The sequence below is a fragment of the Palaemon carinicauda genome, chromosome 1, assembly GCF_036898095.1.
Source record: "Palaemon carinicauda isolate YSFRI2023 chromosome 1, ASM3689809v2, whole genome shotgun sequence".
In the NCBI taxonomy this organism is placed as follows: Eukaryota; Metazoa; Arthropoda; class Malacostraca; order Decapoda; family Palaemonidae; genus Palaemon; species Palaemon carinicauda.
The window spans coordinates 180956636-180969751 of record NC_090725.1 but is presented as its reverse complement, the minus strand read 5'-3'; the positions used below and the strand labels follow the sequence as shown (position 1 = coordinate 180969751).

Below are 13116 nucleotides of genomic sequence, written 5' to 3'. Positions count from 1 at the left end.
TAAAGGACCACGTCCAAATACCAAGCAGGAGTAGTGATCTGACGCTCCTTGGAAGTCTCAAAAGACTTGAGAAGGTCTTGAAGATCTTTATTATTAGACAGATCCAAATTTCTATGTCTAAAAACTGAAGCTAACATGCTTCTGTAGCCTTTAATGGTTGAGGCAGAAAGGATGCGATCATTTCTAAGATAAAGTAGAAAGTCTGCAATCTGTGCTACAGTGGTATTGAAAGAGGAAATAGAGGAGGACTTGCACCAGTCTCTAAATACCTCCCATTTAGATTGGTAGATCCTGATGGTAGAGGACCTTCTAGCCCTTGCGATCGCTCTAGCTTCTTCCTTCGAAAACCCTCGAGCTCTAGAGAGTCTTTCGATAGTCTGAAGGCAGTTAGACGAAGCACGGGGAGACTTTGATGATATCTTTTTACATGAGGTTGACGCAGGAGATCCATCTGTAACGGTAAACTTCTTGGAATGTCCAGCAGCCATAGAAGTACTGTACCTCTGTGAACCATTCTCTCGACGGACAGAGGGGAGCAACCAACGTCAACCTGGTCCCTTCGTGAGAGGTGAACTTCTGAAGAACCTTGTTTAGGATCTTGAATGGTGGGAAGGCATAGATGTCTAGGTGAGACCAGTCCAGCAGGAAAGCGTCTATGTGGGCTGCCTCTGGATCTGGAACTGGAGAGCAGTAAGTTGGGAGCCTCTTTGTCAGTGAAGTCGCAAACAGATCTATGGTGGGTTGACCCCATGTCATCCATAGCTTCTCGCACACATTCTTGTGTAACGTCCACTCCGTGGAGATGACTTGTCCTCTTCTGCTGAGGCAGTCCGCTAAGACATTCATTTCTCCTTGCACGAATCTTGTCAAAAGAGAGATGTTTCTTGCCTTTGACCAAATGAGGAGGTCCCTTGTGGTGATGAAAAGGGAGTGAGAGTGAGTCCCTCCTTGTTTTGAGATATACGCTAAGGCCGTGGTATTGTCTGCAGTCACCTCTACCACTTTGTTCTGAACCAGACTCTTGAAACTCTTTAAAGCTAGATGGACTGCCAGAAGTTCTTTGCAGTTTATATGGAGTTTCTTCTGATCTGTGGACCAAAGACCCGAGCATTCCAGAGTGTCCAGTGTCGCTCCCAACCCAAATCCAATACGTCAGAATACAACACATGGTTTGGGTTCTTGATCGCAAGAGAAAGACCTTCTCGAAGTCTGATGTTGCTGTCCCACCAAGTCGGACAAGTCTTGACTGAGTTGGAGATTGGAATAGAAATCGTCTCTAAGCCCTTCTCCTTGTTCCAATGGTGGTTTAGGTGAAACTGGAGAGGGCGAATGTTGAGTCTCCCCAGAGAGATAAACTGCTCCAGCGATGAAAGAGTTCCCACGAGGCTCATCCAAACTCTTACTGAGCAACTGCTTTTCTCTTGCAAGTGACGGACTTTTAACAGAGCTTGCTCTATTCTTGTGGGAGACGGAAAATCCTGAAAAACTAGACTCCGTATCTCCATCCTAAAAATAGAGAATAGTTAGAGATGGGGTCAAAAGAGACCTCTCCTAGTTACAAGGAGACCTAAGTCCTCCGCTAGGGACAAGTTCCATCTGAGGTCCTTCAGACAGTGAATGAAGTATGACGCCCTGAGTAGCCAGTCGTCTAAGTAAAAGGAGGCTCTGACACCTGTCGAGTGCAGGAAGCTCGCCACGTTCCGCATGAGCTTCGTTAACACAAGAAGAGCAGTGCTGAGACCGAAGTACAGAACTCGAAATTGGAAAACTTCGTTCCCATACACGATCCTTATATATAGTTGGAAGGTCGAATGGATAGGGATATGGAAGTAAGCGTCCTGGAATCGAGTGAGGACATCCAATCGCTTTCCATTACTGCTGAAAGCACAGACTTGGAAGCTTCCAAAGAATAAACCATTGAGCGTGCTCACATCCAGCACTGGTCTCCAACCTCCTGATTTCTTTGGAACTAGGCAGAGGAGGTTATAAAAGCTTAGAGACTGAAGGTTTAGAAAAACTTCACCACAATTCCCTTCTCCAACAAGAGAGACACTTGTAGGTGCAAAGCTTGTCTCCTGGTTTCCTCTCGTTATAGGGAGAGAGAGATTTATCGGCTTTTGGACAAGAGGAGGTTTCTTTACAAATGGTACAATGTACCCTTCCTTCAACAAGAGGACAGACCATTGGTCTGCTCCTGTTCCATACTAAGCTGCCAAAAGATCTTCCAACCGGTTGGAGGGAAGGCAAAGATTGACATAGTAAGACTTCTTATCGTCTTCAACCATTCTCTCAGCAAACGTAAAAAACTTTTAGAATACCGAGAGAGCACGAATGAGTAAAAGAGGGAGCTGAGGCAGCCAACCCTAAATGAATTCTGAAGGAGGCGAGCGTGGAGCAGCAGGAACAAAAAGCGAAGGAAAAACTTCCTTAAAAACAGTCATGATCTTATTAAGATATAAAGACTGTTAAGCAGATCTATGTTCCTCTACTTCAGAGAAGATACCCAAAGGAACAGCTGGAAAGGAGAAATATCCTCTTCCTCCTCAGAATAACTTCAACTGGAAGTCTATGTCTCTATTAGGTTGAGAGCCATTAAGAAGTCGCGATGGATAATCTTGACAACTATTATCAACCTGTCGATGAAAAACAGGTAGAGGTTGAAGAACGACGTGAGTCGTGACTGCATTGACTGACATCGACGTCAAGTTGTGACTGCGGTGTCTTAAGTTCGACGTCACGCCATGACTGCATCAACTTTGTGACTGCAATGACTGCAGGTTGAAGTCACTTAATGACAGCAGTGTCTGACTTCCAAAGTCACTTCATGACTGCAGTGTCTGACGCCCAACGTCACGTCGTGACTGCAGTGTCTGAAATCCAACGTCACGTCGTGACTGCAGTGACTGCAATGTCTGAAATCCAACGTCACGTCGTGACTGCAGTGACTGCAGCTCGAAGTAAAGTCGTGACTGCATTGACTGCAGCTCGACGCTACTGCTGACTGTAAAGACTGACGCTCGACTATGACTGCATTAACGTCGATAGTTTCGACTGCATAATCTGCAGTAAATTAAAAATTACACACGAGGATCAGAATGTGACTAGGCAACGTTCGATCCAAAACGTCAGTAATGAAAACGGGAGCAGCACTCACATTACGACTGGAAACTGCAAACGAAAATAAAGAACCGAGACCCTGTACCGGGGTCTCCGAGGCAACAACACCAGACGTTATAAAGTAACGTTTGGCAGATGAGTCTTACTCCGTTGAAAGTAGACGTTCTTAACTGCTCTAATGACTGCAACCAGGACATACATTTTGTTTTAGGATTTTAATATTACGTTAAAGTCTTCGGAGGGTGAGGAGAACTTAGTCTCACCTCTCTCAAGCTAAGGGCGAACATTACGAGAAACGACAACCGCAACTTGTGAGGGAACGTCTGTTCGTTGTATAAAACCTATCGTTCCCTTTGGTCTCTTTGACATTCCTTCTCCAAGGGGTTGGGGAGCTTGAAAGAGATATAGGACTGGGTGAACGGCAAGAACGTACAGACGAACCCTCCGCAACACTGACAATAACTTGTGAGGGAAAACGTCTGTTCGTGGTTTAACACCTCTTGTTCCCTTTGGTCTTGTGACATTGCTTCTCCCAGGGGTTGGGGAGCTTGAAAGAGGTCTCGGACTGGGTGAACGATAAGTACGAACAGATGAACCCTCCGCAACACTGAACATGTTTTTCGCACTTTCTTCACTGACACTCGCATTTTTTAATAATTTCACATTACACATGAATAAAGCTGATTTCTATCTGAAGCAAGCAATTCTCACTTAAATCAAAAGGTTAGAATTGCGAAATATGTCGTATAATGTAAGCTCATTAGTACATAGTGTCACACATGCAAAAATTAATAAACATATACATATATATAATAAAATGGAAATATATAAAGTTAAAAATTATCATGACTTGAGATGAGACTAAAAAACTATATCGTGAAGGACTACGTTTCATCCTCTCTCTCTCTCTCTCTCTCTCTCTCTCTCTCTCTCTCTTTCTCTCTGTGCAGAGACTTGGAACGAGAGTAAATATCTGAATCGAGAAGAACAACGATACACACTCCCAAATTCCTTGTATAGAGACTTTGGACGAGAACAAAGATTTGGATCGTTCTCTCTCTCTTCAATGACACTCGGCTCTTGTCACGAGAGTATTGGCTCATTCACTCTTCGTCAATAAAAGGTTATTTGACTAAAGAAAAATACTAAAAGGACTAAGAAATTGCAAAATAACATGTTCCTTTTAATAAGTATTTAAAAAACTTCAGTTTGTGAGAAGAATGAACTAAACATCAAAATCGATTAACTCTTCTGCAAAGTGACACCGTGACTCTCTTTCTCTATCGTAACGATAGAGTGCAAACTGCGTTGCATAAATAAACTTAAAGCTAGTTCATCTTTGAAAACAGAACGAAGACTATTCAAAGAATAAATTTTAAGACAAAAAATCACTTAAAATATTTTCTAAAAATATTAATCCTATCAATCTATAAAAATATAAAATATAAAAGTTGAATGGGCTCAACGTTGCTTAACTTCGTTTTCCAAGTAAGTACCTCCTACAAAGGATAGGCATAGGTCGCTTATAAAAAATATAAAATTTATCTCGGTGTTTAGTATAAATGGAAAGAGAATCGAAGAGGCCTAATAAAGGCGGGTGAGATATAAAAATATAAAGGTAAATCTATAAATATCAACAATAACTTATAAAGTGATAAAATAATTACTAAAAACTAAAAGCCTTTAACACACTTCCATACACCGAGGGGAGGGGAGGCCATCTCTCTCTCTACCGTGGAAAATCCAGAGAGAGATTAAAAAAAAAGGATAAAAATTTTTCTCTCCTTTCAAAAAGAGTTTCTTTTGAAGATCTTATAGTTTGAGAATAATCCAACACGGCGAAAGCCATAAAACCATGTAAAAAGTACTTCACCAATTAGTTGAAAACTTTGAGGTTAAGCGCGAGCGGAACCAATGTTGTCATTTCAACGACAGAGAAGAACTGCCGGCAGTTGGTGCTTGTGTTCACACCCAGCAACCACCAAGGTGATCGCTCGCGAGTTTTTTTAATCTGTCGACCGTCGGAGACATTGGCTACATATATATCCACCGGCTAAGTTAAATATTTAAAAAGCTAAGGTTTGTATAGTTAGAAACATCTAAGTTTTGTTCAGACTTAATATTTTGAGTTATTTATTTTTTTATGTAAATTCTTTCAAAGGGTTATAATTTATACAGAATATATTTATTTTTGTAAGGAGTGCATTATTCCAATCACCATTGTTTCGAATAGTAATCGCTCGAATCCTATTAATGAACCGAAGTTAGAGCTTTGAATATTCGCAATAATAATTACCCAGTTTAGTTTTGAGTGTACTTGAGAGACCTTTGGATATTCAGTGTTTTATATATTGCTGTCAGGGAGTTATTTAACTGTCTCAGAGTTTGTGTATTAGTATTTTCAAGTGTAACAGATATAATGTACAAACAAATGGGTGAGTTTGGAACAAGAGAGATTGTTTAGCTTGCCAGCCGTAATATACATGTAACATATGTATGGTTCCCAATCATGAGCCATAGTATAATATATTTTGGTGCCCAGACCAGGGAGCCATAATCGTATAATGATATACAGGTAATGTACTGTATAACTAGCCTCAATTACAGTCAAACATTATTGTAATACTATATGTATATTTTGTCTTACCTAATTTTGCTAACTCTCCAGCTTCAAGCACATCTTTGTAAAATTTGTCATTGTAGCTAACAGGGAATACAACCTGATTGAGAAGCTTCAGCTGCTTAATGTTGTGAGGAGTTACATCACCAAGCTCAATACGTGCCCTGAAAGAATTGGATATAAAATTTAAAGCAATTGCAGTATCAGGAGAATTGTATACTTAAGAGTAATTAATAGTTTATCCCCAACATGACAAATTTAAGAATAATTTGTATTTTTCCTAACGATACAAACCTTGAACTCTTTATTAGGGAATATACTTTCAGTGAAGCTGGAAGACTAGCCATGTGGTGTTTAGTGAGGTAAAAATACCCCACTGCTAGTTGGCTACCCCGTTCACATCCACACTTTAGAATGGTGACAGGACTTGCAGGGGGATAGGTGATGGCAAGACAAATTTGTATAGAGCTCAAGGTTTGTATCGTACGGAAAAATACGAATTATTCTTAAATCTGTCATTTGTTCTGTCACAAATAGAAACCTTTTCACTCTTTATTAGGGAAGACTCACTACTAAGGTGGGAGGAAATCTTAACCAACTGGCTGGTCTTTAACCCAGGTATTCCTCCGTGCTCATCATCATCTCCTTCTATGCCTATGACGCTAAGGGCCTCGGTTAGATTTCGCCAGTCGACTCTATCTTGAACTTTTAATTCAATACAGTCCAACCTCTCGAGACGAAAGAATCTGCTTACGAAATTGTCACTCTGCAAAACAAGATGCAAAGAATTTTACGACTCGCATCACGAAAAATGTTTCGGACAACTTAAGGAGGTATGGTGCACGAGCCTGACAGAGTCCGAGACCGATTTTAAAATTCGCGCCCCGCCAGCCTGTAAACTCGCTACCATCCTCAAGCGCTCCCATTGGTTATCTCCCTACTCAGATGCTAGTTACCACCATAAGATCCTGCTCTTCTATTGGCCAACATCTACTGTACTGTATCCCATCATGCCTCTACGCATTGGGGTTCCTATGTCTTTTTGTTTCGGCAGCGATATCGTACGCATTGACTTAGTGTTTGTGATTTCGCCCTCGTAACAATTGTACTGCATCGTGTGTGAAGTTACATTACATTAATAGCCATGGGTCCCAAGAAAGTCACTGATGTCAAAGGAAAGAAGAGGATAATGCTTACCATGGAGATGAAGATGGAAACAATCAAGAAAAACAAGGCTGGCATGTGGTTAAGTGTGATTGAGAAGGAATATGGGCGAAATCTCTTTACGATATGAACGATATTGAAGCAGAAGGAAGCTATCAAAGCAGCAACACCTAAGGGCATGACTGTTTTCTCCAGCAAGAGGAGCCACATCCATGATGAGATGGAGACACTTCTGCTTGTTTGGATAAGGGACAAAGAAATGGCTGGAGACACTATCACCAAAGCGATAATCAGACAGAAAGCCAGCGCCATGTTCGGTGATCTCGTGCATGCTCAGGCCGAAGCTGATGAAAGAGAAGCAACATCGAAGCAGGCACCCTCAGAGTTCCAGGCTTCTCGTAGGTGGTTTGAAAAATTATATTTTCATAATAAAATAAATTTTTGAACATACCCGCTGGTTATATAAGAATGGCTATAGTCCCTTGGACGCTCCGGCAGAAATTAAAAAAACTTGTGGCAATCGCAGATATGCCAGGTGTACACTAGCGCCCTGGCGGTAGACAGGCCGAACTATTCCAACCAATTCAGACCTTCCATGCCCCTTGGTCTCTAGAGGGGAGGAGGGTGGGATTATAACTTATATAACCAGCGGGTAAGTATGTTAAAAAATTTATTTTATCATGAAAATATCATTTTTAAACATAAAACTTACCCGCTGGTTATACAAGAATGGCTGACTGACACCCTTGGTGGCGGGTCAGAGACAGCAACATAATTGGAAATTCACTTAAGAGTTAAATATAACCACTTAAGAGGTTCGTACCTGAGAAGGAAGCTGACTTCAATGGTTCTCTGTCTCATTCTGTCTGCTATCCTTACGAGATCCAGCGGTCCACCCAGGAGGCTGAAAATCTCTAGGAGCTGTCAAATGGTGTAATAACCTATAACTTGACAGGACCTCAACTAATACCCTTGTTCTGGGCGCTCTCTAGGAACAAAATGACCACCTGACTAAATCAAAGATTGCAGAAGATTGCCGACCAATCTTCACGTACAATCATAAAAACATACAGTATATAAAATTTCCAAGAGGAGAACAGGGGTACTAGGAATTTAGGGAAATGTAGTGGTGGATGTTTGACCTACTACTACACTCGTTGTTACGAATGATCCCAAAATGTAGCAGTCCTCACAAAGAGACTGGATACGGTATAAGTAATGCAAGGCGAATACAGGATTACCCCTTCAAAAGGCTGTATGCAAGATGCTTTGCAGAGAACAGTTTTGTTTAAAGGTTACAGAAGCTCCCACAGCTCTAACTTCATGAGTCTTTACTCTTTCGACAGCTCAATATCTGCCTCACCACAGTGTGAGTGAGCCTTTGTAATTAAAGTCTATAAGAAATGATAGGGCGTTTTAGACATGGGTAGCGCAGGCTTCTTGACTGCGCACCAAAGAGCCTCTGAATAGTCTCTTAACTTTTTTAGTCCTGTCTTGATAAAACTTCATCGTTTTAACCGGACAAAAAACTCTCCTCAACTCTTCACAAACCATATCCGAAAGAATAGCGATCTCGAAAGATTTAGGCCATGGATGAGAAGGACGTTTGTTTATGACCAAGAATCCAAGTTGCAAGGAGCATATGGCTTATCCATTTCTGAAGTCCATGTTCTTGCTAAAAGAGTGAGCTTCACTGACTCTCAGCTGTTGCCAGACTTACTAGGAAAAGTCTTCAAAGTTAGATCTTAAAAAAGAAGCAGTGTAAAGGCTCGAATCTGTCACTACCGCGGAATTTTAAAATAACCTCTACATTCCAGGCTGACGAATCTTGCTGACGCTTCTTAGTCATCTCTAATGATCTGAGATGATCTAGAAGGTCTTTATTTGATAGATCCAATTTCCTGCGTCTGAAGACAGCTGCCCGCATACTCCTGTACCCCTTGATGGTCGAGGAGGAAAAAATGTGCTTTCTTCTAAGTTCTAAGAAGAAATAAGCCACTTGTGTTTTAGTGTTACTAAATGAAGAGACTGATTTGGCTCTACACCACTCCCTAAAACCTCCTATTTGGGCTGCAAAACCTTGAGGTAAAAGTCCATTGTACAAGTGATAGCCTCAGCTGCCTCCTTCGAACAACCCTCTAGATCTTAGGGGTTTTCCGAAATACTGGAGGCAGCCAGACCTAAAGTTTGATGGTTTATAATAAGACGTTCGCGATCCTGATGCGGGGAAACGGTCCGATGGCATGCTTCCAGCATGCATCCAGCATGAGTCCAGTATGGTTCCAGCATGCTGCATATGCTCAACATGCCGTGAGAGAGAGTCAAGGTCTATACCGCCTCCCGAAACGCGTCCAGATCGGTCGCAAGAAACCGATATCGAAGCTAGGCTTGTTGAAAAGTAGCATCAACAACGTGAACCTCATGCTGTGAGGTTAAGACCTGATCGCGTGTAACCAGCGAGTGTTCAACATACTTTAAGCCAAAAGCTTGACGCGAGGGAGCGTTAGCTGCGTGGCCAGAGAGATGCGAAGGAGAGACAACAATCTGTCTATACTGCTGTGAGAAAAAGACTTGACTGTATGCGTCTAGCATGCGACCAGATTGCCGCATGTGTTTGCATTGCCGAAAGGCGTCAGCGTGCTGTATGCGTTCACCCTGCCGTGAGGATACAGCGCGCTGTGTGCATCCCGCCTGTTGCAAATCTACAGCGTGCCGCAAGGATGCGACAGTATCGCGTCCGGTTAGTGGAGCAAAGAAGCAACTGTTTGTCTATCATGACGCGGGGAAAAAACCTGACTGACCTTATCCAGCATATGTCCAGGCTGACATATGCGTCTAGGTTGCAGTGGGATTTCAGATTGATCAGTTTGCCAAGAGCTGTCCGCGTGTAGCATGCGTCCACATGAGCGGTAGTCGCGTGTCCCGCAGAACGCGAAGGTGAGACAACTTGTTGAAAGGATCAACTTTGACTGTTGGAGTCCAGCATACGACCAGACTGGTGTCTGCGACTGCGTGAGGGAGAGACCAGACTGGCGTCTGCGTGAGGGAGAGACCAGACTGGCGTCTGCGTGAGGGAGAGACAAGACTGGCGTCTGCGTGAGGGAGAGACCAGACTGGCGTCTGCGTCTGCCATAAGGGAGAGACCAGACTGCCACATGCGTCTGCTCTAACGCTTTCCGTAACGCGAGCTGATCTTTGCTAGGAAGCGTTGCTGAGTATCGGGGAACTAAGCTGTCTGATACTATCGGAAGACCGTTTTCTTGGTCTATGGTTGTCCTTAGATTCTTTAAGGTGAAATTTTTCCGCCCGAGAATCGTAAGCGCCAAAAAGAGATGAAATTGACCTCTTTTAGCTCAGACATAACATACACTTGCGGGGCACCGTGTGCGCTAACGCAAGCGTGAGCGATCGCTGTGAGAGATCATCAACCGTAGTCCCGTGACCGACCTGGGAAAGTCCATATGACATTTCCAGCGCGCCTTGTGCGCGACCTGAACGTATCTAATGCTGCGAGATATCGTCAACAGTAGTTGATAGTCCCCAGAGGCAAGTACTAGACATTCCCTCAATCTGGGGGAGAAGAAGAAGCGTGAACAGAAGTAATCTGAGCACCTTTTCCCTCGATGAACTACGTGTCTTACGCGATTTTTGGTGCTGACACGTCGCCTTCTTCCGAAAAGAAAACCTCCGGCGAACATTAGTTACTGCAGGATAGATTATTAGGAAACATACGACTCATGAAAGGTCTTGGACGTATTGGTTGGTGTCTACCAAGTCTAGGTTTTGCGTCCTTCGACGAGGACAAACTCATTCTTCCCGGAAAGTGCGTAAGATTCCAGAGGAAGAGTTAGGTTTATATGCGACTTGTTTGACTTCCGCTTCTCTCGTGGAAGAAAACACGCTCGATTGCTTCCAGCTTAAGCATCGTGACACGCCTGCTGCGAGGGTCCTGTTCGTGTGCGTTCATGACGAGTAACTTCCTAGTCTAGTAGAAAGGGAAAAACGTAAAACGCCATCCTCGTCAGGGAACTGCGTCCTATTACACAGAAAAGGTCACAAGATCCGTGATATCATAGCGATGATGAACGGATCGCTTCAAGACATTCAAATTTCGCTCTTCTTAAGAGATTACGTCACATGGTTGTGACGTTATAGTTCGTCAATCGTAGGCGAAGAAAACAGCTTTACTTCGTCATTCCAAAGCGGAGAGCGAACGTCTTGGAATGCGTCGACAAGATCGCTCGGTGGAACAAACGTTTAGCACACAAGGTCCGTGATATGCCTCACCCTTCCGACATTCCTTCTCCTAGGGGTTGGGAAGTAAGGAAGAGGTGTCGGGCTAAGAGTAAGACGGACACAAACGAACACATCCTCCAGTGCACTGTGCTATGTTTACGAGCCACTGAACAATAGCGTTTTTAACTATAATACATTAAATCATAAAAGATCTGCCCGTTGTGGGAGATATACTCTTACGCTCTATTCTCATAAAGGCCTAAATGCACTTCCTGCTGTTGCAGCTGCAGGCGCTGCTGCACCAACCTCTACAGTTAGATTCGTTATGCTGCATTGAGGACGCGTTATTGCACTGACCTATCAGCACTGTCCCTTTGCACTGTTACTCTTTTGAGAATGATTTAATGTTAATTTATTCATTTTCTTATTTCCTTACTGAGCCATCTTTCCCTATTGGAGCCCTTTGGGTTAAAGCATCTTGCTTTCTTAACTAGGGTTGTAGCCTGGCTAGTAATAATAATAAAATAAATAGACACACCTTCGACGCACCTAGCGAAAAACTCGGAAGTCGGAACGAGGAGCAGCAGGTATAAAATAAAAGGGAAACTCTTCAGAAAAACTCTCATGAGTTTCTGAAAGTCACTCCCTTCCTCCTACAAGTCTCTATCCTAGGTAGAGAAGTCTTGATTCCTAGGAGTCAACTCCTTAGGATTCTGAATTCTGACCTCAATGCTTAGAGGTTTTAATTCTAGCTCCCCCAACCAAGAATTAGCCCAGCAGGCCTTGGTCCGCGAATATAATATCTTTCAAGTTAAGATTTATTTCTTAATATAGTGGCTGGCGCAACAATGTCCCAACGCTAGACGTTCATGGTCATGTAGACATCAAAGTCTATTGTTATAAGTAGCGAAGCATCTGCACTGACGCCGACGCTGACGCTCCGCTACCGCGTCTGACTGACGCTGACGCTCCGCCCCGCTATCTGTCCTGCCACTTGGTGGCATGCTCTGCTGCTTGGTAATCGTCAGCGCGCCTGGATAGACTGACATTCGGCGCTATGAGCGGTCGGTTGACGTTGAGAAGCAGGTACTTGAAGCGATGCATCCACCTTCTCCCGCCGTTGAACATTGCGTCTGGTAGGCCGCCTGTGCGACAACGAGTCATCACCGGAATCGGCAGGTCGCCTGTGCGACACCGCGTCAAAACCGGAATTGTGACAACCAACCGCACTGCCAACGGCAGGCTGATAAGACCGCATAAACGAAGATAGTTGCTGCTTCATGTCTAACAGCAAAGACCAATTAGGATCAATCTTAGGCGACACGCGTGCAGCATTTTCAAATACGAATTCACCTTCTTTGTCGATTCTATAGCGGTCTTCACTTTCGGGAGACAAACACCATTCTGGTGGAAGAAGCGGCACCACGTCCGCGCTGCATGAATCGTAACAGATGAAGAATGATTCTAATTTTGATTTTAGCTTCACGCCAGATGCGCTTCCTCGCTTAATATTAGAAAACACTTTTACCTCGCTTTACCTATAGCGAGGGTGAGCGTTCTGGGGATAGACAGAAAACGCTCGAGGGGACTTCTGTTCGGGTCTTACAAGACGGTAAACGCCAGGCTATGCCTCTCGATTCCTTTTGCCGTTCGACTTAACTTCTCCCCTGGGTCCGGGAGCTTGAAAGAGGTCTAAGGCTAGGATAACGACAGGTCCAAACAGAAGCACCCACCAATGAATTGAATAAAATTCACTGCACTAATTTAGCAGTAAAAATTTGCATTTTACTCTTTGGTAAAAATAATATTTTCACAATTATTTAAAACCAAAGTATACACGCTCTCAAACAAAATGACCCCCGTAGAGAGACTTACTATTCTGTCAATGGCTTGAATGGGAATGCAAAAGTCACTGAATCCCATATAAATGCAACAAAATATTAAATATAAATATTATCTTAATAGATCTATAAATCAAA

The 13116-nt window shown here is 43.2% G+C and overlaps 1 protein-coding gene across 2 annotated transcripts in view; it reads right to left on the bottom strand.

The window, feature by feature from the left end:
* The window catches only part of san (Probable N-acetyltransferase san), a 96075-nt gene that overhangs the window by 64561 nt on the left and 18398 nt on the right, over positions 1–13116 (bottom strand). For both annotated transcript variants that reach the window (XM_068386351.1, XM_068386344.1), the window contains exon 2: positions 5765–5901. In XM_068386351.1, the coding sequence (XP_068242452.1) occupies positions 5765–5901 (137 nt within the window). The remainder of the gene's footprint in view (positions 1–5764; positions 5902–13116) is intronic.